General features: G+C 39.1%; 1 protein-coding gene across 1 annotated transcript in view; it reads right to left on the reverse strand.

The window, feature by feature from the left end:
* Positions 1-3,938: 3,938 nt before the first annotated feature.
* pak4 (p21 protein (Cdc42/Rac)-activated kinase 4) overlaps positions 3,939-22,393 on the reverse strand; it is a 49,113-nt gene continuing 30,658 nt past the window's right edge. Inside the window, exons 3-11 of the mRNA XM_053321200.1 lie at positions 21,005-21,222; positions 19,843-20,035; positions 19,232-19,465; positions 17,486-17,938; positions 16,208-16,341; positions 15,432-15,558; positions 9,800-9,925; positions 8,426-8,560; positions 3,939-4,814 (exon numbers count right to left, since the gene is read on the reverse strand). Of these exons, the coding sequence (XP_053177175.1) occupies positions 4,659-4,814; positions 8,426-8,560; positions 9,800-9,925; positions 15,432-15,558; positions 16,208-16,341; positions 17,486-17,938; positions 19,232-19,465; positions 19,843-20,035; positions 21,005-21,222 (1,776 nt within the window). The 3' untranslated portion in view covers positions 3,939-4,658. The remainder of the gene's footprint in view (positions 4,815-8,425; positions 8,561-9,799; positions 9,926-15,431; positions 15,559-16,207; positions 16,342-17,485; positions 17,939-19,231; positions 19,466-19,842; positions 20,036-21,004; positions 21,223-22,393) is intronic.

Below are 22,393 nucleotides of genomic sequence, written 5' to 3' on the forward strand. Positions count from 1 at the left end.
ATGCGGCTAAGCAAGGCACTAAACCCTGAATGAGGCACAGCACTGGAGCTGCTCAGTGGCTACTAGAGTGAGAGAAGCGATGTGAAGACGCACATCAAAAAAATGAACCTCCAGAAGAAGAACCCCCTCATTTCGTGACGAGAGTGAAAACTTTGAGACACTCAGTAACCACTTCTTTTCTTTTTTCCTTTTTTTTTTAAAAAAGACATGGAAATTCCTACTCCAATCTGAAGAAGGTCTCATTAACTTGAAAAGTGTGAGGAATGTTAAAAAAGAGAGGCGTCATGTTTACACCTCAACACCACCACTTCACATACAAACCACATTAAAAAAATAACTTTTCCTCTGTGTGTGTGAGAAAGAGATGAGGCGGCATTAACGCGTCACGGAAGTTTCCTTTTCACCTTCGTTCATAACAGTCTTCACGTCACGTCAGAATCCGTCAAGTAATGATTGTGAATGTTAAGGCATGAATACGCACACACACACACACACACACACACACACACACACACACACACACAGACATATAAAACAAACACACACTCAACAGTAGGAGATCCATCAGAAACTAGACCATGAATAATAAAAACATCAGTCCACCAACAGAGAGGAAAGATCTGAGAGGCCTGCATATTAATTATCAATGGGAAAACTAATGAAATGTGGAATGAGGCATAAGAGTGTGGTTATTTACACCTGGATGAGCGCTTAAACATACTTCAGGGAGTTATAAATCACAAAATTAGCCAGATGGGCCTCTTAAAAGATCAGCTTTAACAGGTGGCATGTCCCTCCCTCCTTCATTATAAGGTCAATTAATCCCCTGAATCAAAATGAAGTGTTTAAATGATAATTCATTATATATATATATATGTCTGAAAATGGATTTAAATGGTATCGATATTCAAATTTAAGATCCTAAATGTGAGGAAAGCGTCTCTTAAAAAGGGGAAAATACAAAGTGTCACAGCTACATCTGAGTTACTTCCATCTTACATCTGATTGTCATTTGGTTTCATTCACCTCAGCCCTCCTATCTTACAAAAACCCCCAACAACTCATGAGCATAAATATCTTCTGAATGCGTTTCGAAGGAGGGAGAAAAAGGGTAAACGGTAAACCTACTTTTCAAGCTCCCTGTAGTGTCTCATAACAAATGTACACAGTATGTAGAGGTGATGATGATGATGATGCATTGTTTAGCAAGTGGTAACTAAATTGAGCACTTTGTTTTCTTAAAATAAGCCCGGTGACAGCAGTGTTCAACTAGGTGAAACCATACAGACAACCTAGAAGGAAGTGTTTGTGGTTTTTAATTTTTTTTACAAGGTGCAATGCAGGACTAATAAATTGCAGTATCACAACACCCCCTCTGCTGCTACGTTTATGCAAGATAATAAGATAATAATTACACCCCCCCCCCTTTCTTTCTTCCCGAAGAAGTTACAGCTACACATTACTAACTATACAAGGGGTGATGTTAAGTTCAACCAGTCACATCAGTCTATTTAAAGCATTTGTTATAACTTCCACCGTTATAAAACAAACTATTTGCTATTTGGAATAAAGCCTATTTCCTGCTTAAAAAGGTGTCTCCATCCTGCCCCCCATGTGCTGCTACTTTTAGCACAAAGACTCACAGTTGTTTCTACATATATTTATTTTTTGTGCACATGAAGAACCCACAAAGAACTGTATCAAGCAGGAGCGCTAGACCACAGATGAAGTACATGTGTATATATATATATCAGTATATATGTGGTATATTAATATGCTGTTGTGTATAACAATAACAGCAAGTGTGCAACTTTCTAACACCCTCCTTTTTGTTTAGTGGCAGTTTCGACTTTTCCTGGGTCTTAAAAATGCTACTCTGCTGATGTCTTGGTGTGATGAGAAGTAGCTGAACCGGGGGGGAAGACATAGAAGGAATGGAAACAGACTCCTTAGCCCCGAGAGAGAGGGAGAGGGGGAGAGAGGGAGAGAGAGAGGGGGGGGGGGGGGGGTCCAAAGCGATTAGTTATAACAGGAACAACGGCCTTATCTTTTATTCAATCGTCTATGTCAAGGAGTGTTGGTCGTCGCTATACAAGGAGGTACAGTGTGTAACTACATAAGGCTGCTGATTGAGGACTGAAGTGGGTGTTTATAAAAAGAAAAAAACCTGAGCCAAACTGAAGTTTAATTCATTATTTTTTCATGGGCCGATCAGTTTAATATTTTAAAACGTAGATTTAGTGTAATTTGTAGTGGCTAAAAGTTTCTGATGTGAAAATAAAAAAAACAACAGAGCAGACTGGAGTAGAGGAGTCTGTGTGCTTGCCAATCTGTCTACACGGGAAGCATTCAGGAATGGTGTTAAGTGTGGGTCATCTGTGTTTTGGCAGCACTCAAGAGCCAAACACACAATCGCTGTAAACAGACTTGAAATTAAAAAATATGACTTGAAACTTTAAATTGGAAGCGACAGGAAAGATCTCTGTGCCATCCTGAAAAATGTATGTATGTGTATGTGCGTGTGTGTGTGTGTGTGTGTAGACTATCAGCAGTTGTTTCTCACTTGAGTCTTCAAGAGTGTATTTTCATCAAAGTGTTTCCTGTCCTGTAAGTATTTCTGTGATCTTCTCTGTCATCTTACTAATGGTCTTCTTTCACAGAACCTACAATAAATGCAAGCAGAAATAATCACAGTTTCATATCCTCTCTTCTCCTCTCCTCTGTCTCTTGTCTATCACACAAAAAAAACATTTTTGGGGCATGAACATCGAGGCACACGTGAGATGCAAATTTAAACAAAAGCTGAAATTTTCTCCCTGATCTATAAACACTCCACTGTGTGTGTGTGTGTGTGTGTGTGTGTGGAGCTGAGTAGTGTTAAGAGTTTTATAAATAAAGAACCTATAGTTTCAGTTTTGCTCCTTTGAGGCACTCAACATTAAGAGGTGGCGGTCGGTCGGGTGCATCAATGGACCAATCAAACGTTAATTGAGTTGAGCGCTTCTCCGCGTCAGCAGCTGGCTATTTACTGAAAATAATAGCAGTCGCTTGTTTGCTGAAGGAGACTGATTATGTGACAAAGATGCTGGCGTGCACCACAGTAAAAAAACAAACAACTTCTTTTTTTTTTAAAAACAGCTTGCTGAAGCGGTGCTTGTGTTCATTTTCTACTTCAGAGGAAACATTAGTGAGTGAGCTGCTAAATCTACCAGCTGAAATAGTGAATTAAGATTTTTTTTAAAATAGGGTATGGATAAGCCTACTGTTCTAAAAACACTATGATAACAAAAAAACTGTAAGGAAAACAGATTTTAGGTCCATTTTTTAGGTTTTAAGGGGAAGTTCTCGTCCTTTTCTGCTTGTCTGAGCGAGATCCCGACTGTCGAGGACAAAGGTCGAAAAGTGTTCGATCTAAAACAAAACAAAATCAAAGTAGAAAAAGTCTAGTGTCTAATTATCTGCATGCTTGGAATCAGCCAGGACTGCAGCTTCTATCTCTTTTTTCTCTCTTGTTGACAGTGCTTCAAAAAAATTCATGACATCTCACTCTAAAAAATAAAGCAGGAAATAAAATTCATCATCATCATAAAAATCACAAAATAGAGATAGTAAAACATCAAAACTGATATATCTCTCTATGTTCATTGTACTTACACGGGAAAAGGAAGAAAGAAATAAGAGGAAAAATTCATCGTTAAGAGAAGAAAAGAAAAAAAAACACAATTCCAGTGTTAACCTTTTTTTTTGACTTAGTGTGTGTGTTTTTTTGCTTGTTTTACAACAGGAAGCTATTTATTTATATAGCTACAAAATAAAGTCCACATGACTCATTTGTGAGTCAAAAGAGATTTTTTCCCCCTCCCTCAGTAGTAAGTAGTTCTGGGTGTGATGAGGATAGTGTCCAAAGTCTGGGATTCGTTTATCTGTTTATCTGTCTGTCTGTCTGTGTGTGCGTGTGCATGTGAGAGAGAGAGAGAGAAATAGAGAGAGACATTTCTTGTAGTGAAGAAAAATTCGGGTTCCAGACAGTCCCCCAAACGTGAGATTTAAAAAGGTCCTTCTAAAAAATTTACATATGGGCTCTTTCTGCTCCTTCAAAGCATCTGATTGGTGTGTGCAAAAAAACACCTTCACACTTAAAAAAGAAAATCCAGGTAAGATGCTACAGTCGTCAATCTTTCCAGGTCAGACCCTTAGAAGAAATCAAGGAAATGTTTGCGAGAGATCAGCTAAAAAAACAAAAAAAATGACTCAAAGAGCTCACACACGCTGACAGGTATGAGCCATGAAAACACTGTCATTAACAGTGTTGACAACATATTTTTACATACACACGCACACTCACACACACCCCTCCTTATTGCCTCTTCTCCGGGGAATACGTTCCCCACAGTTCAGTGATTCACATAAGAAAAGTAGAATACTCCTGCACACCCAGTTTACGCTTCACAGCTCGCAGTATTTTCTGAGTGTTTCTTTTTTTTTTTGTTTTGTTGGGTTTTTGGTGCCCGTGACCTTTGACCTCTGTGGGCTTGCACTAACCCCTCCTCTTGCTCTCTGTGCTGTGTGCAGGAGTACTCTTTCGCATTTGAACCTGCACAACACGCCTCTCTGCCCCCTCCAGAGTCTGGAGATCTTTTTTAGTGTTGTCACGTGTCTCATCTCATCCTGTTCTGCCTCATCAGTGGGACGATGCAGGACGGTGGGCCGGCCTTCGTCAGGAAGGGGTGTTTGAGGAGCTCGCTGGCCGTCGCCCGCTGAGCTGGGTCTCGCACCAGCATCCTGTCCAGGAAGCCCTTGAGCAGAGGAGAGACCTGGGAGAATAAGAGGAGAGAGAAAACGCTGTAAATCACCAGTCATCAATCAAACTTTATTTATATAGCACTTTTCATACAGACTAGTGTAGTTCAAAGTGCTTTACAGTTAGCGGAGTGACCCTAACCTTGACAATAAGACAGAACAAGAGACAAAATAAAAAAAAATAAAAAAATAAAATAAAATTTGAAAAGACAAAACTGGAAGGAAAAAAAAGTATTTTAAAAAACCTTAAAAATGTAATTAAAATAAGTGAAAATAAAGAATTAAATAGATAAAATAATTAAATAAATAAGTAAAATAACAGAAAATAAGGGAAAGGGTTTATTAAAAGTTAGAGTAAAAAATTAGGTTAAATTAAATTAACAAGACAAAAGAAAAGTAAAACAGAAGATGAAGTTTAAGAAAAGCTGGAATAAAGCTAGATTAAGAGAGTGATTAAAAGATTGGAAAGAAAAAAAAGAAAAGGGAAAGTTTAACATGTTCAAATAAATAAATTAACTAACTAAAAAAACTAAAAGGGTAATCTGTAAAAAGTTTATTGGTCAATGGAACACAAAAAAAGAGGAAAGAACAGCGTTGTGTATCAATGAAACCAGATTTGCACAAAGAAACAAAAAAAAAAAAAGGTAGCTGTGGACTTGTGGGTTGTTGTAAAATCAAGTTTCAAGCTGTTGGAAAACCAGAGTTTACATAAATTCCTTTAGTCAGCAATCACATTTCCTTTACAGTCTACATAGGTTAAAACAGGAGTCACATGCTGTGTGTGTCAAATGTTGCACACTCACCGTAAAAACCAGTGGAGGTTCTCACATTGGGAAAAACACTTTTCTATTATAGACTGGTTTATTTGAATGCACCATTTATAAACAAATATGTTACACTCAAAAACTTTCTCAATTTACTTTTATTAGAAACAATTAGTTCAGTAATGATTTGCTTAACTGAACTGGACTGGTACATTAACACTTACTGTGTTCGGGTTAGGCTGAGTTTCAATTCAAGCTTTTAAAAGAACACAGTAACTATACGTATTTAATACAGTGTGTAGCTGTGTGTTTAGTAGAGTCCCAAAAACAAAAACACAACATACAGCATTAATGGGTCATCAATAGTCTATTTTCATTAGTTGCTGAAACAGGTGGAGCAAGCAGCGTGTGCTTGACAACGCTGTTTATAGGAAGTTATAGTTTATAAGTGTGGACACTCACATCATTATATTTACAGTTATAGTTATTGTTATTAGTGTGGACAGCCTTTTACTGACCTATAATCATATACAGATCCAAACTCTCTCTATATTTTACTGGTGAATAGGACACACCAGTGTATAAATAAAAAAAATAATTAATAGTTTTAAATAAAAAAATATTGTATTAAAGGTGCGTCTTATAGACCGGTTTTTACAGTAATATTTTGAATGCATAAGTGTGTTCACACTGAGAAGTTGGGAAAAATGTACCTGCATGGTGCACTCAAAATGGTCAAAAAGTCTAATGTGTAACTGTGGACACTTCTGCCCTCAATGGTCCCCACCTTGGCTACATAGCAGAAAGGGAGGGACCACATTTCAAACAGGAAATGGCAGCCCAGGATGTTGTAAATACAGTTAAAATCACCACATTATACAAATGTAAATTATACATGTGTTTTTTGCACTAAGCACCACTACACTGTTGTCAGATATAAGTCATCAGTAGGTTTATTGAGTTAATTTTAAAGTCTGTAATGATTTAATTTCTGGAAAGCAACAACACTAACCTAAAATGTCGAAAATTGCACACTGCACAAGCAAGTACACAGAAGAGTACTAACAGAAGTTTGTGATTTGAAACACATTCAGTGAGAAATGATGTTGTAGACTTAAAATAATTATTCTAAGTGCATTAGTACAATAAATAAACAAGAACGTGAGTGCATAGTTAATGTGAGACAGAGTATGCCACTCTGAATAAGTGCGTTTTCAGGCGCGATTTAAAGGTGGAGACAGAGTCAGAAGTGCGAATGTCTGGTGAAGAGAGTTCCAAAGACAGGGGGCAGATCGCTGAAGGCTTTTGACCCCATGGTAGTTAAGTTGGCAGATTTGGCAGAGATAGAGCTATGGGTGGTAGAGTGGAAGTGGGCTTAGAGGAAAGATAGAGTTGGGTATCATCAGTAGTGTTGCACGGTCTACCGGTACCCACGGTGCCAAAACGTCACGGTGCCTACTATACCATAATTTCTACACAACGGTACTACCGTTGAACATGGTACCAGTGGGACCCATAGTTTCTGTAAAAACAAATCTGCTTGTGAGCACAGCTGCAATGTCCCGCGCTCCTTCGCAGTGCCGGCAGAAGCAGCAGACCTGAGCGTCATGATAGTAGAGCTTCAGTAACGGAACTAGTTGTTTGAATAAAATCAAATACTCCCGCAGCCAAACTTGAAAGCACTTTTGTCAAAGTGAACGCGTTAACGCATGCAGCTTGCCAGCAACAGAGAGTGATGGCTGGGAAGAGGGGAAATTTGGACTTGCAACATGTTCAATATTCATAAACTTTGATAAATAAGCGAACAGCAGAAGTGCTTCGCAGGACAGAGCATCTCTCCTGCTCATAGCCTGTCAGCCTCAGGAGAGCATCCCGGCCAGGAATGATGTCAGTTATTAACAGGGACAGGGCAGGTAGGCAAATTTTTACCAGGTGGGTAGGCAGGGGGTCTAACTGGCAGGTAGATGACTTGGATTTATGAATGAGACCAGTTATTTCAGAGACAGTTGGCGGTATGAAGCTGGCGAGCGGAGAGCTGAAGGAAGATGTAGGCCAAGAGTGCAGAGAGGATGCAGAGTTATTTGAAGCAGTCAGTGTCTGGTGGATATTTTCAATTTTGGCATTGAAGAAGGTCATGATGGTATCACACTGTGTAACTGTGAGTAAGTGAGGTGGTAGAGCATCAGGTGGTTTCAGAATATTGTTGATAGTTGAGAATAGGGCTCAACTATCCCATCAGCTGTCCTGATTAAGGTTGTGTAGTATGTGGTCTTGGCTGAAGAAAGAGCATCCTTGTATTGAAGTATGTGATTATAGTACATTTCTTTGAACTGCTTGGCCCGTTTTTACATAAAGGAATCTGTGTAACAATAACAAATAAAATCAGATTTGTTTGATTTCCCTCAGAAATAATCAGATTTCTTAAGCGTGTGGTGAGTGTGAAGATCACTATCACAATGGCTATCATATTTCTATCTTTCAAAACTGACTTTAAACAACGTGCAAAGTCACTTGCTTAATAGTGCAAAGTCTGTTACTCCTATCTATGCCACACATTTCTTCTTTAGCTATGAATGACCATTAGTCAATGTGGTGGAAGTGGCATTGGGACCTGACCACTCTGTCACTGTTGCTCAATGAAGAAACCCATAGAAAAGGTCACAGATTACTCAACACTCCCAAACCTCAAGGCACAGTTTTTCATCAAACATTTTTCCTCAAAGCCAGATGCAGATTTTCTTTTCTTTTCCTCTGATAGATACAAAAAATTCATGATTATGTGTTTGATTGAGATTTAGATGAGCATTTAGTATTGGTGCACAAAAGCTGGTCTGTCAAACTTTGTCTCTTTGTCTTTATACCTTGTGCAGATTCTTCAGTTTGGGAGGAAGGTTGTCACGAATCATTTTCATGGCTTTGAGCGGCGGCTCATTGAAGTACGGAGGCTCCCCGTCCACCATCTCGATGACCATGATACCCAGAGACCAGATATCCACCTGGAGACAGCGAGAAGAATCACAAATTAATTCATAAGCATTTGCAAATAAGTATGTAGCAGCAGAAGTAAATGGGGATGTTTCAGTCTTAAGCTTTCACGTGTGGGTGTGATCCCTATCAAACAGCAGCCATTAACCATCCGCTGATACAAATCATCAAAAGAAACAAACATCAAAAGGTAAAGTAAGAAAGCAAGAAACATAGTAGTAAGATAAATTATGTCATAAGAGGACATTATTGCATTCAGTTATCACAACAATGACATAAATGACCAGTTGATATACATACTAGTATGTATATCAGATATACATACTAGTATGCATGACCCTATGACCCTAGTCAATGACGTTATGCAACCCAGTGTCCAGTTGGTATAACCAGTATTTCCCGCCACCCTAAAACTATGATTATTTACAGGAAAATAAAGGGGAACTAAAATGTGGAATAAATATAATCCACTTTTAGCAACTCAACACTATGTTTTGAGTTGTTTTTGTTTTTTGTTGTTTTGTTTTTTTTAAACATATTTTGCATCATTTGTTACAACAAAAAATGGTTGCTTGTAGGATATGTCCTGCTCAGTATTAACAAAATGAATTAAAATTTAAATGTAAAATACTCATTTTTAAATGAAGAAATTATTTGTATAAGTACACTTAAATACACTGTAGGTGGATGAAATATTTAATATTTATTACTCTTTTGTGGTTACACCATTCAACATTTTCAGGGGCATTCAATTTGGTAAAAAATGGTGCAAATGTCATTTCAAATGACATAAGACACAAAATGTATATCTTAACAAACCTGATGTGCTTTTAAGACAATTTCTTATGATATTTTTGAATTGCTCATCTTGCCAACCCTTATTTTTCTCTGACCCACTAACAATAAGAACATGCAGAGGTACATGTCAAGTCATTTATTTGATCCTTCTTGAACCAGAATTTGGTCCAGTTCTCCATCTTAAAAGGTTATCTCAATTCTCTTTTCTGCATTTTTATTTCTTCAGCCATGAGCGCTGATAGACGAGAGCAGCCTTCACTGTGCATTTTTTAAAAGTGTTGCATGCTGATTTATGAGCGCTGATGACTTCATTTGCTATTTTTATGCTGGCATCAGTCACCCTCTGGAAGATATTTGAGTGGAGTGTGCCAGTTCTCTTGTTTGAGACAGTGAGATGAGTTTGTTTCGATGTTCAGATAACAGTAAATCCTGAAAGGGGGTGTGAGTGTTACCTCTGGTCCGTAAGGAAGTCTGGATATGAGCTCTGGTGCCATCCAGTACGGCGTGCCAACCAGAGACTTTCTCCTCTGCACTTCCTTCGAGACTTGGGCGCAGAAACCAAAGTCTGACAGCTTCACCTGGAGACAGAAAGAAAGCAGACAAAGAGGGAGCGTAAGAAACAGGGGGGGGGGGGTACAGAAATGTCAGATGAGTTTGTAACAGCACATTTTGTAATCTATCTTTATTTGTTCCTGCTAGTTTATCTTTGTTTAAGCTGCTAAATTGTGTGTACTCACATCTTAAGCTTATATTTGCTCTTCTGAAGCTGTTGTGTAACTGTTCGTCGCTTTATTCAACCATAGTTTGCTCTGTTTTTATTGCATTCTGCTTATGTCACTATGTATTTTATATTTATTGTATCATGTCTTACTAACTGTGTTTTAAATTTGTTTCTTTATTTTTTAGGCTGCCAACTCACAGCTAGGGGCAGGGGCAATCGATGATAAATTCATGGTAAACAGAAGGTAATTAGTAACAAGGTTAACTGTTTACATTAATGATTATATTGAAATTAAAGTTAAAATAAAGCTAAATGCTATAAGCTAATGGGATATGCATAGACTGATAACTTTCTTTTTAAAAATGTTATTCTTACGTTGGTTGGTTGGTTGTAAGAAGAATAATTTGATTCAATAATAACCAATAAAATAATTCAGACCACCACCTGTAAAAACTTCCTTTATTCACCTGGTGCTACACTAGCATTTGCATCGTCCCTGATAAATAAACTAATAAAATAAAAGTTTGTGTAAGTGAGGTTAAAGAAACAACTCTCTGTATCCACTTTTTTTAAAGTTGCAGTCTTTTCCTAGTGCTGTTGCAGGGTTGAAAAACAAAAAAATTGGAGAATTTTCTATCAGCTAGTTTCACAAATTATTTCAGCATATTAAACTGAACTTTTAAAGCAAAGTTCATACGTGTAAAATATGACATTTAGGTATATTTGAGGTGCTACAGCTCAGAAACATCCTTGCTATGTTTTAATAGTCCAGTCCGGTGAAATCTACCCTTCTTTCTGAGGGAGCCTGTGCTCGGTATCTAGACAGAGAATCAGAGTTTGATGTTGCTCATGGGGTCGACTGCTAGACTCAGATAGGCTCAGAAAGAGAAATGAAACAAAATTCGGTTAGAGAACCAGTGCGCACATGTATGAAAATGCTCACAAAAGAAACACTGTAACATGATGACAAAGGCTTCCACTGACTGCCTGAGCATTTAAAAAAAAAGCTTCAAATATATATATAACATATAACACCCCAAGAGATCTAATGTATTTAAGAGATGTAAATCATTCTTTCTCATAAATGCCAACCATCAGCAACCAACCGCAGGTGCACTTAGATAACACCCGAACACACCCTCTGCTGATGAGAAACGCTTCAGGCTTGGTCGGGTCTGGTTCCTCTGTGAGGCCAAACTGCAGGCAAAATCTCAAACCAAACACAGAGGCAGCCAGTACAAGTAAAAACATTCTCTCTCTCTCTCTTTCTATATATACATGCACAGCACAGCAAACTAACACTACAAATTGCTTGTATTTTTATATAATTAGATGTACAAGTGAATTTTTAACCATATGGTGTATACAGACAACTGCACACAATTATTGCCACATATACAGATATCACTCTTAATTTTCTCTGTTAGATGTGTTGTGCATCATTATAAATCTTACTTATAATCATTAAACTGCAGTGTCTGCTATTCAGAAATATTTTTATTGATCTGGAAATGTGCCGGATATTCAGAAATATTTCAATTGATCTGGAATATCTGCTGTGCTTGAAAAAAAAGTCAAAAAGGTGTAAATGTATGATTCAATAAAATAAAATAAACCTTCTCATGTCATTAAGAGTAATAAAGATTGTTATATCCACCACAAACAACAGTCAGACTTCATTACCATGCAGCTCTACTGCGATCTGAGAGCAGGGTGACAGTGCATATATTCTGAGAAACGCAGTAACAGGACTATCAGAGACATGACTCTGCGCCTGCAGATGCCTTTTCAGCCCTCATACACCTCACATGTTACTGCCTGAATAACACAGATGAAGCACCAAAGTGTTACAGCGGACTGGCCCTGCATACAGCTGGAGGCAGAAACCACAGCGCATAAAGACACGAAGCCACAGACACTTAACTGCATCACGGATATTGAGGTTAACACATTAGATCATTTAATCATTGTGTGTGTGTGACTTGCATATAGGTCAAGTTACGTTAGATCAAAAAAGAAACAATTAAAGGGAGACAAATGCAACCTGCCAAAAAACGAACAAGAATGGAGATTTTTGTTCCCTAACAACTGTAACAACAGCAGATGTTGAAGCCAGGCTTGAAAGTAATCATTACTTCTGTTATCTCAATCTGCACTTCCTAACTGACTGAAAGTGGGCGATTCAGTAACAGGATGTGGAAAATTGTGCTGAAAATGACTTATTTAGTCTCCTGAAGCCAAGTGTAACAGAGTGCTTTAACAGTCCTACAGTGTGAGGTGCTCAATGACGGGATTATTTTCTGTCCAGTCGGGAAGTTGTCTATGACTGCACGATCATTTCAGACTGATTGAGAGATGAATGAGTTTACAACAATAAACAATAATGGCTGGTTAGATGTTACGGTGGAGCAGCCAGCAGGTGAAAAGTTTGTGGGGCATTTTTAACTTCTGCTCGGATATGAATCATGACAGAGAAGAAAAGAGGGAGAGGTGGGGCGAAGTTGCTGACACCCTTCAACTACCTAGTGAGTTAAAACATTTTCAAGCTTGCTGCTCACTAATGTTAGCTACCAAATTATTTTACCTTATAGTATCAGCTAAGCATTGCTAATTTTAGTAGCTCAAGCAATTCCCGGGTCAGAGGTGCTCTACATTGGCATGGCAATATGGCGTAACAATTCGAGGACATAAAGAAATCCAGTAGAATGGGAGGCAGAGCCTTCAGTTATCAGCCTCCTCTCCTCTGGAATCATCTATATATCTATATATATCTATAAGGCCTGTAGTGTACATCATCTACAAAATAGGTCTTCATGCTGTGATGCAGTTATGGGTTTGAGGCAACTTAGCGTAACAAGTCCTGCAAAAATCCTGTGATGTGTGGCCTCACTATGGTAAATGGATGTACTTGTAGCACTTTTCTGGTCTTTCGACCACTCAAAGCGCATTTACACTACATGTCACATTCACACACCCATTCACACACTGATGGCAGGGGCTACTACAGGGTGCCAACCTGCTCATCAGGAGGAAACTAACATTCAGTCACCATTGGTACAGCCATCGGGAGCAATTTGAGGTTAAGTATAGAGGCCGTTTCCACTGCACAAACTTTGGGGTAATTTTACAGGGCTGTGACCGTTGGAGTGTCTCCATAGCAGGAACCACCCCTGGAGGACAATCTCCTGGAACTTTTACGAGGGCAATACAAATTCCTGCCTCGGGGTATGTATTCCATGCGGAGTCCCTGGCCACTCACTGCCAAATAAAGGGCTTGAGGTTGACTCACTGCTGATTGGGTATACTCAAAGTGGGATGTGATGTCAACAGAAAGCACCAAAATAAGCACCTATAAACTGCTGCAGAATGATTTCGTCACCTCCAGAGTCCAAAGTTTACAATGGTAAAAATATTGGTCCCTCAAGAAAAAGGTTGGGAACCACTGGCCTAGTGTATGCCCTATTAACAGGATTGATTAACGGTCGTGAGACATGAGTTACTATCCTCGGAGAAGGATATTAAGAAGATTTTAAAAGTCCTGTAGTGTAAACTTGGCTTTAGATTCACCTCGTCATTTACAAAATAGGTCTTCATGCTGTGATGTGCAGTTATGGATGTGAAGAAAACACTTCAGCACCAGTGTGAACGAACTCACGAGCAACAGCTGAACTCTGATGACTTTAGGAAGGTTTTTTATTTTTTAATTCTTTTGGGGGAATTTTACATCACCATGAGAGAAGAGACGATGCGGGAATAATATACAACAGAAGACCCCAGACGGATGTGAATATGGGTCATTGTGGTTCGCGCTTGCCTCAGTTTATTGACCTTATTGAAATACTTTGTAATGGTGCGGCTGAAACCTCACCTCCATGTATTCTGACACAGAGAGAAGCATTAAATAGCTTTACAGGCACACAGAATCATAGTCATTTCAGTCCTCACTTATCTTATTTGGACCACGTCATGAGTCATGATGAGAGTCATGTTAAGGCAGATTAAACCCTTTTTTAGCCACAAATTGACAAATGTTTACCAATTGTGCTGAATTTCTGCCGAGTGGTTGTTTCATGTGCAGTTAAGGCCTGATCAGCTGACCTGCGAGACATTTTATATGTTTGTCTTATTATTATCTTAATTTCTTACATGGCTCCTTCCAAAATTCTTGTAATCTTTGTTTTAATATTATTATTTTCATATTTTACATCTTGACTGAGACTGCTGTGATATAAAACAGCACCGCAGAACAGACAGATCATATTGTGCATCTTCTAGCCATCTGTGCCTCCTTTCAGCTCATGGCAGGACTGCCTTTCTCTTTCTCTCTCTTCTTCTTCTGCCAACATAGACCGACCATTTAGACCGACTGAGGGTTGCATCCTTATGTTCAAGTCTGAGCACATGTGTCAGTCATAGCTGGCTACATTGTAAGTTGCAGCAGGTTTTGGCCTAGGATACAAATCAAAACATGTCTCCCCAGCTAAAGGGAAACATGCATGTAAACTGCCCCCCCCCCGCCCCGCCCCTGGTTTTTACTGTGCAACCAACAACACTGGTTTCATTTTCTGCAGGTAGCAGACATTTGCTTGTCAACAGGCAGGAAGTGATTTCATCAAGCCTCAGCTTTGGTGTCTGGTGGTTTAGCCGAGGTGCATTTAGTTCCTTTTTCCAGCATTTTCCTTTTTAAACATTTTTTTTTATTCTCGACCAATTTTGCTGATGACTGCACGGTGCAAAGTTACTGCATTTGTGAGACTAACTTAAAATAAAAGCAGCAGTAGCAGGAGCACCTCATCTGTAAATCTTCTGCACACATTCTGACATAAGAGGAAAGGCAATGGTGCAGCTAATAAAATGAAAAAGTGCTGCATTCAATTAAATAAGTAGGTGTGCCAGTAGAGGTATTATGCATGCAAATGCACTGGAATTACCTATTGGGAACATTAAAACACAACACAGCTACGATCAGTATTATTAGTCACATATTTGCCTGTCCTGCTTTAACTAAACAAGATGTCAGCTGTGAAATAAGGATGGCTGAAACCACAGCCAAAAAAACCCCCAATGACTGCTGGTAGAAGATTTCAATAGCAGACTGCATATTCACTTTGAAACCACACGCTCTTCTCTTCTTTGTTGTGACTGATCAGCTCATAAAAGAATAGTTTTGTATTCGTCCGACATTTAAAAGATGAGCATATTAAACAAAAACAAGCAGTAATGACTAATAATAAGATGGTTTTACAGCTTCACCATCAGTCACAAATGGCTTTCATAAAATGGCTCTTGCTGCCCAAGAAGAAGTAAGAAGCAGCTGTTTAATAAGTCTTATTGAAGAGATGCTTATGTAATGTGGTACGTACCCGTCCGTCATGAGTGAGGAGGATGGAGTCGCTCTTTATGTCTCTGTGGATAACGCCCTGTGTGTGGAGGACAGACAGCGCTTTCAGGACAGACAGACACACGGTGGCAATCTGCTCCTCGTTCATCCTGGGAAGGAAAAGGAGAGGAAAGGAGACACCGGAGAGAAAAGTGGGTTTATATGCCAGTTTACTCTAGAATTAAATATAATGCATATTTGAAACAATATTGATGATGTGTAGCATCCAAAAACACACACCAGACAAAAGCTTCATATATATATATATTTAGTATATTAGTAAACTAAACAGCTGTAATAATCTGGATAACCTTCATATAAATCAAAAGTTGCTTGGAAAATGACAGTCAGGCTGTGGTTGCATCTCTGAGAAGGAATGAAGATAATTTGGTTACGCTGCCCCCTTATGGATGAAAAGAGTTTTGTGGGTGCAAGGAAATTCAAAGCAGGATCCATTATAAGGTAGTAGCAGTAATAAAAATGACACTCGATTGGCGATTAAAAGACTTAAAGAACATAAGTGTATTAATTAAATAAAATATGAAGCACATATCCACACACAATGGTTAAACCTAGGGGTGGAACAGTTCATTAAAAAAAATCCGTCCCGTTCGGTATGCTTGCCACGGTTTGGGGCAAGTGTGTATTGTTAGCACAGCAGTTGATCGGTTATCAGTTGAGATTATTGTTATAATTATTATTATTATTCCACGTGCCACGTGATAGATTAAAAAAAGTTTCTCTCTCTCTCTCTCTCACCTAGTGTGCGTCACAATGTCAGTAAGAGCCCCTCCTTCAAGGAACTCCATGACGACCCACAGCTCGTCCCCCACCAGGTAGCTGTTGTACATCTCCACTACGTTCTCATGGTGATAGTCCCGCATGATCACCACCTGCAGTTTCCATGGAAACAAAGACATTGAGGCAGAGAGAGAGAGAGAGAGAGAGAGAGAGAGAGAGAGAGAGAGAGAGAGAGAGAGAGAGAGAGAGTCATATAACTGTAAAGTCAATAGTGTATAGATTAATTAACAACCATCAACAAACCACATTGAGCCCTTTTCTGATGACTCATTAGTCCAAACATCTAAAATGTAAAGTGACAATTAGCAGCTAATGTGAGTGTGAAATGGAGCAGTACACTCTACCACCTACACAGAAGTTTAACACTTTCTACACACTTTCTGTTTGATGTGTCTGAAGCAGCTATTTCATTCAATGATTTTATTTCTGAGAGCTGCAAAATCTGAAAAGGCTGCTAGTGAAACTCTTTTTTTATACATGTCATCTATCTTTATCAAATGTGCTTGTGTCAGGGAAATGTATATGAAATGGGTACACTTTTTAGACTTTTTAATATTTATATAAACAAGAGGTCATCTGGTTTGGCAATTTATCACAGTAAATGTTCTTATTGGGATAATAAAATATATACTAGTGTTCCTGGGAAGATAACTCAAAAATCAAGAAGGTTTTAGTTACCTAAAAACATAAATTGACTACTACTTGATTCTTTTGAGCTGTCAGTGGGTACACATTTAACATTAAACTAGTCTAATTACTGGTAGTTAGTCATGAGACACACATTAAATATAACATGCCAAGGAAAAAATAAAACAATCTAACAATCTTCCACATCACAGTGGTAAAACTTGTCATTCAATTAATCAATCAAATGTTATTTATACAGCAGCTTTCATACAGGTCAATGTAGCTCAAAGTGTTTCACAGTTGATTGACCAGCTGATCATTTTAGGATTTAGGATATTTTAAGGTTTAAGATTTTTATAAAAATCTAAAATTAAATGAAGTTAAAAAAAATAGAGGGAAAACGTTTATTAAAAGTTAGAGTAAAAATAATTGGTTAAAATACATTAAAAAGACAAAACAAAAGTAAAAAAGGACACATTTTTATAAAAGCTAGACTACAGGTAGACAAGGTTAAAAAGACAAAAGAAACAGAGACGAATAAAATCGACTTTGAGTTGCTTTGAATCACAAAATCAGCCAATCAGTTTTTAACCAGAGATGAACTCTTACCTCGTTAAAGAGCAGTTCTCTACGCTGTTGTTTCCTCAGGTCCATCTTCTTCACAGCGACCAGTTTCCCCGTGGTCTTCACCGTGGCGATACACACAATCCCCGTGGACCCCTCCCCTATCTTGATGTAGTGGTCCAGGTAGGTCCGTGGGTCACCGGGATCGACAACCATCTGTAGCGCTGCCCTGAACTGCTCGTGGGAAACCCTCTGCGGCTCCCTCTGGGGGGAGCGGCCCTGGGGCGGAGCACTGGACGCCGGGGGCCCGGAAGGTACGGGCGGCCGCGGGGCTGGAACGTTGGGGTGAGGAGTGTGTGGATGCTGGGTGGCATCGGGGGTCAGGCTGGGGTGGGAGGTGTGGTGAGGGTGCTGGTGGCTCACAGGGGGCTTGGAGGAACCTCGTTGGGAGCCGCTAGAGGGACCGTTTTGAGGAGAGGATTCATGGTGTCGCACCGGCTAGAAGGAGGAGAAACAGAAGAGAAAAACACAACATAAATAAAGTGTAATAAATCTTTTCAGGATTTGAGATGCAGTAAGTTATTTATTAACAAAACTTAAAATCATTGAAATAACCAAATAAGCATTTCTGTTTTTTCCATATCAATCAATCAATCAATCTTTATTTATATAGCACCAAATCACAAAAATAAAAAATAAAAACATTCCCCCATAAACAGCACTTGGTGACAGCTGTGAAGAAAAATTCATATCAAACTAATATTAAAATGACATAAAAATCCAATAATCTCATAAAGTAGTCTTGCTAAGTGATTAACAAATTTACCGGTAGTCGTTCAAAAAAAAAAGATGTTAAAGGCGTAGATACGACAGTATAATTAGTGTGGGGGATCTACATTATCACATGGCATTTACGCTCATATTTAAAATTTTATTTGATCTTATTAACTCCCTGAACCACTGATTATTACAGATTTTGTATGTTTTATCAATCTTTCTGATCGCCCTCATTTTGCTGGTGACACTGTAACTTCTTTTAACGATTGCTCTGATTGTTTAAGTCTTATAAATTTATTGAATTTGTTGATTTTTATTGATCATTTGCACCGTAATCAGTCTTAATGTAACTGTTTTATGATTTATTTTAAATGATGACTTACTTCATTCTGCTGCTTTGTATGACCTGCTGGTTTTATTATTATTATTTTCATCATTAACCTAAACCTTTTCCTTTTTTGTTTGTTTTTATGCTACCAATTCTTACTGTTATATCATCTGATATTTTGTTTTTATGTAAAGCACATTGAGTTTCCCCTGTGTATAATATGCGCTATATAAATAAAGCTGCCTTACTTTTTAAAGAGATATAAAAAGACACATTAAAACGCTTAAAATGTAGACTTTAAAACTATACACTTAAAAAATACTATTTATGTATTTAGTACATTAAAAGATAAAAATCTAACAAAAAAACTAAAAGAAATTCAACTCTGGACTTCAAAGCACATTTTTAACTCTTGAAAAGTCCATTTTGTTTTGATTACATAAACATAAACTTTAATTGCAGAAATAATGAGATAAAGATGAAATAAATGATCTCAGCAATTTTGAACAGCTTTCGGAAGAGGATCAGGAGAGAAATAATTACACCTGAACTGGAGAAAATAGAACAGAGTGATAAAAGCTACCATCCATCAGCCAGTGACTCAATTTGAACGTGTCTGCCTTTATTTCTCTCAGTCGATATCTTCCCTCTGGGCTGCCGCTGCTGCTGCTGATTGCCATCCTTACCTGTCCTGTGGGGCTGCGTCCTCCCTCACTGTCCGTCCTCGGGTAGGTGTTGAATGGCCGTGTGGTCTGCTGGGCGGTCTTCATCACTCCCTCTGTCACCGGCAGGTTTGGGGTGCGGATGTTGGGCCCGGAGAGAGGCCTCTTCTCCCTGGGAGACTGAGGGCTGCCGTCACGTGACACGTAGCTGGACTTTGGCCGGTGGTCACCGGGTTGATCCCTGCGGACCCCCTGCTCCTGGAGAGACGCAGGGTTGAGGAGAGAGAGAAAGAGAGAAGGCATTAGTGGAAGGATGGATGGGAAAATATAAAATTAACAATAAGATGACAGCTACAAGGTTGATTTTCTGCTATTTTTAGGCCTAAAAATCATTAACTGCCCTGGTTACTATAAGAATATATCAGTGTGAGAAAAGCAATTTACAGATTTGAGTGGTAAAAGGTGAAGAAAATGAGGCAAACATAGGAAAATATAAAATATATTTGTCGGTCTAGAGGACAGTAACTGCAGGAAAGAGAGCCATGTGAGGCCTATTAACAGCAAAAAAAAAAAAAGATTAATCAAATAAGATGAGGAGCGAGGTCCAGCATTCATCTGCAATCTCCAGTCTCTACCTGGTCCCGGTCCCGAGGCTCTCTGTCTCTGTGAGGAGGAGCCGGTCTGTCCCTGTGGGCCCTGCTGGGCTCTTGGCCCCGCGGTTGCTGCTGGGGCCGACCCTGGACTCCATCGTCTCTTTGAGGCAGACGGACCCCGCGCTCACTCTGGCGGGGGTCACCTCCGCCATGGTGATCTGGTCTGGATCGGTCTCTGAGAAGCAAAGCCATGCAAAGATTAGTGGAGGTATTAATGGTGGTGTAACAGCTCTCTGGGTTGTGTTGACACATTTTTGCTATCTTATTGTTTCCATTAAAAAATCATGATGATAATTTTTGAGTATAAACATATGTGTTTATAAATGAATAGCTACTGGTGCATTCAAATAAACCAGTTTGTAATAGAAAAGCTTTTTTCCCTGCATGACACCCCCCAAAAAATAGACTGTCTTATACACCTTTGTGACTTATTTACTGGTTTTAACTGTAACTCGTAAGATCATAGCAGACCCACAGCACCCACTGCGGTCTAAATAAGTACTTTTACCCCTCAAGGCGAAGGTGTAGCAAGGATGCTAAAAGACTAAAAGAAGCATCACATCCTTTGTCCCGTGCAGTGCTCAGCTGCTTAACAAGCTTTAAATCACGACACTTTACTGAATTTGCACTTTATGTTTTGTCGATCACTTTGATTTTTGTCACAATGCTTTAATTTTTATATTTGTGCTCTCTTTGTGCAAAGCAAATTCCCCCTAGGTGCAATAAAGGCTTCATTCATCCATCCTGACCTCTACAACTATGCTGAATTTGTTTGCTATGGAATATTAAATATGGCCGTTGATAAGTAGTAAAACACACCCACCAAAGGTTTGGTAACCGATTACAAATGGCAATGTATCCAAACACAAATCACTGCTCACACAAACATGTCACATACCAAGTTTGGTGATGATTGAACGAAATATGCGTAAAAAATTGCAAAAAATGTGTCCACCAAAAAGGTCCAAAAAGGTGGGAAGTGTATAAATTGTCTTCAAATGTCATACAAAACTCAAAAACATTGCGTTCACAATGATATAAAATAGAGAAAAGCTGCAAATCTTCACATATGAGAAGCTATAAAAAGCAGGAATAAATAAATCTGTAATGTAACTCCACCTGGAGCTGCAATTTAATTCCTTACCTCTCCTGTCTGTCTGGGTGTGAGTAGTGTCTGTGGTGAGGGTCTCCATTCTCCTGCCCTCCTCCTCCTCCTACTACAGAGGAAGAGTCCCTGCGAGGCTGGATGGGAGGACTGCCTCGTCGCAGGGAGTTGGAGCGAGTCACCGACATTGTGTCAAATTCATCCAGCAGCCATGTCAGAGAACCGTCCACCCCGATCTTACTGCCACGTACAATAGTCTGAGAGATTTTGAAAAAAGGAAGAAAAATATAAGACATACAAGACTCAGGCTGAGATTAGTCACTTCTAATAAATTTAAAAGTGGTGAGAACTCACTATTTTTAGATTCTGTTCTACTCTGCAAACAGCTTATAAAACTGAACGCTTCCAAATGCTCAGGTACTTCAGGATTAGGATTGACATATTGATGGCTGATAAACTATTGGCTGATTAATAAGAAAATGTAATTCAGTGCTTTCTCTACATTCATTGCAATAATACTTTATCTGTGCAATATTAAGGGAAATCGTGCAATGGAGTGTCTTATGTGTGTATTATGTGTATATGTTTCACCTTCCTTTGAGTTTAGTAATAAATATTCTGTCTAATCCTAGCGTCCCTGGTTCGACTCTGGCAAAGGACCTTTGCTGCATGTCCCCCCCCCCCTTTTCTAATCAGCCTCTATGCCATGTACTCTTAAATAAATGCAAAAATGCAATAAAGTGCTCTTTACTCATTATTTTTTAACCACATATTGTTAACTCCAACCACTGCCATACTGCACCACCCAGGCACAAAAAGCCCCCAATCCTTGAGGAAACACTGAAATTATTGTCCACATAATGAGAATTTAGCCAATAATTATGTTTGATAACGCCGAGCCTTTAACATTCAATCATGGCTTTCCTTTTTATTCAATTTTTATTTCGTAATTGTTTTTCTCTTCGGGTTTCCTTCATCAGGGCTGTGTAGGGGTTTGAGAGGTTCAAGCAAGGGGGAGAAGCAGACCCATCTGAGTCCCTCTTGCGACCGTGGACCACAACCTCGGTCCAAGGCGGCTGGCTTGGGTGTTCAGCAGGAGGAGAGTTGTGGACCGGCGGCGGGGTCCCAAGCAACCGTGTCCCGGAGGATTGTACTGAGCGAGGTGATCTCTTTGGATTGTACAGATGCCACATCCATGAAGTTGGACAACAGTGACTATTTCTTCTGAAGTTCATTAGAGAGCCGTCGGATATCTTCCTTGAGGTCAGAGATCTTTTTGTTTGCTTGCTGCAGTAGCTCACTCTCCACACCAGGCATAGTAGGTAATGTTGTTATGGTTAGCTTAGCCGTGAAGCTAACGGCTATACTGACCAAGCAGTAGTCAATGCAATGCACCAAACAGTGTATGTGACTCTTAGGCCAGTCCAA

The sequence above is a fragment of the Scomber japonicus genome, chromosome 6 (genome assembly GCF_027409825.1).
Source record: "Scomber japonicus isolate fScoJap1 chromosome 6, fScoJap1.pri, whole genome shotgun sequence".
Lineage (NCBI taxonomy): Eukaryota > Metazoa > Chordata > Actinopteri > Scombriformes > Scombridae > Scomber > Scomber japonicus.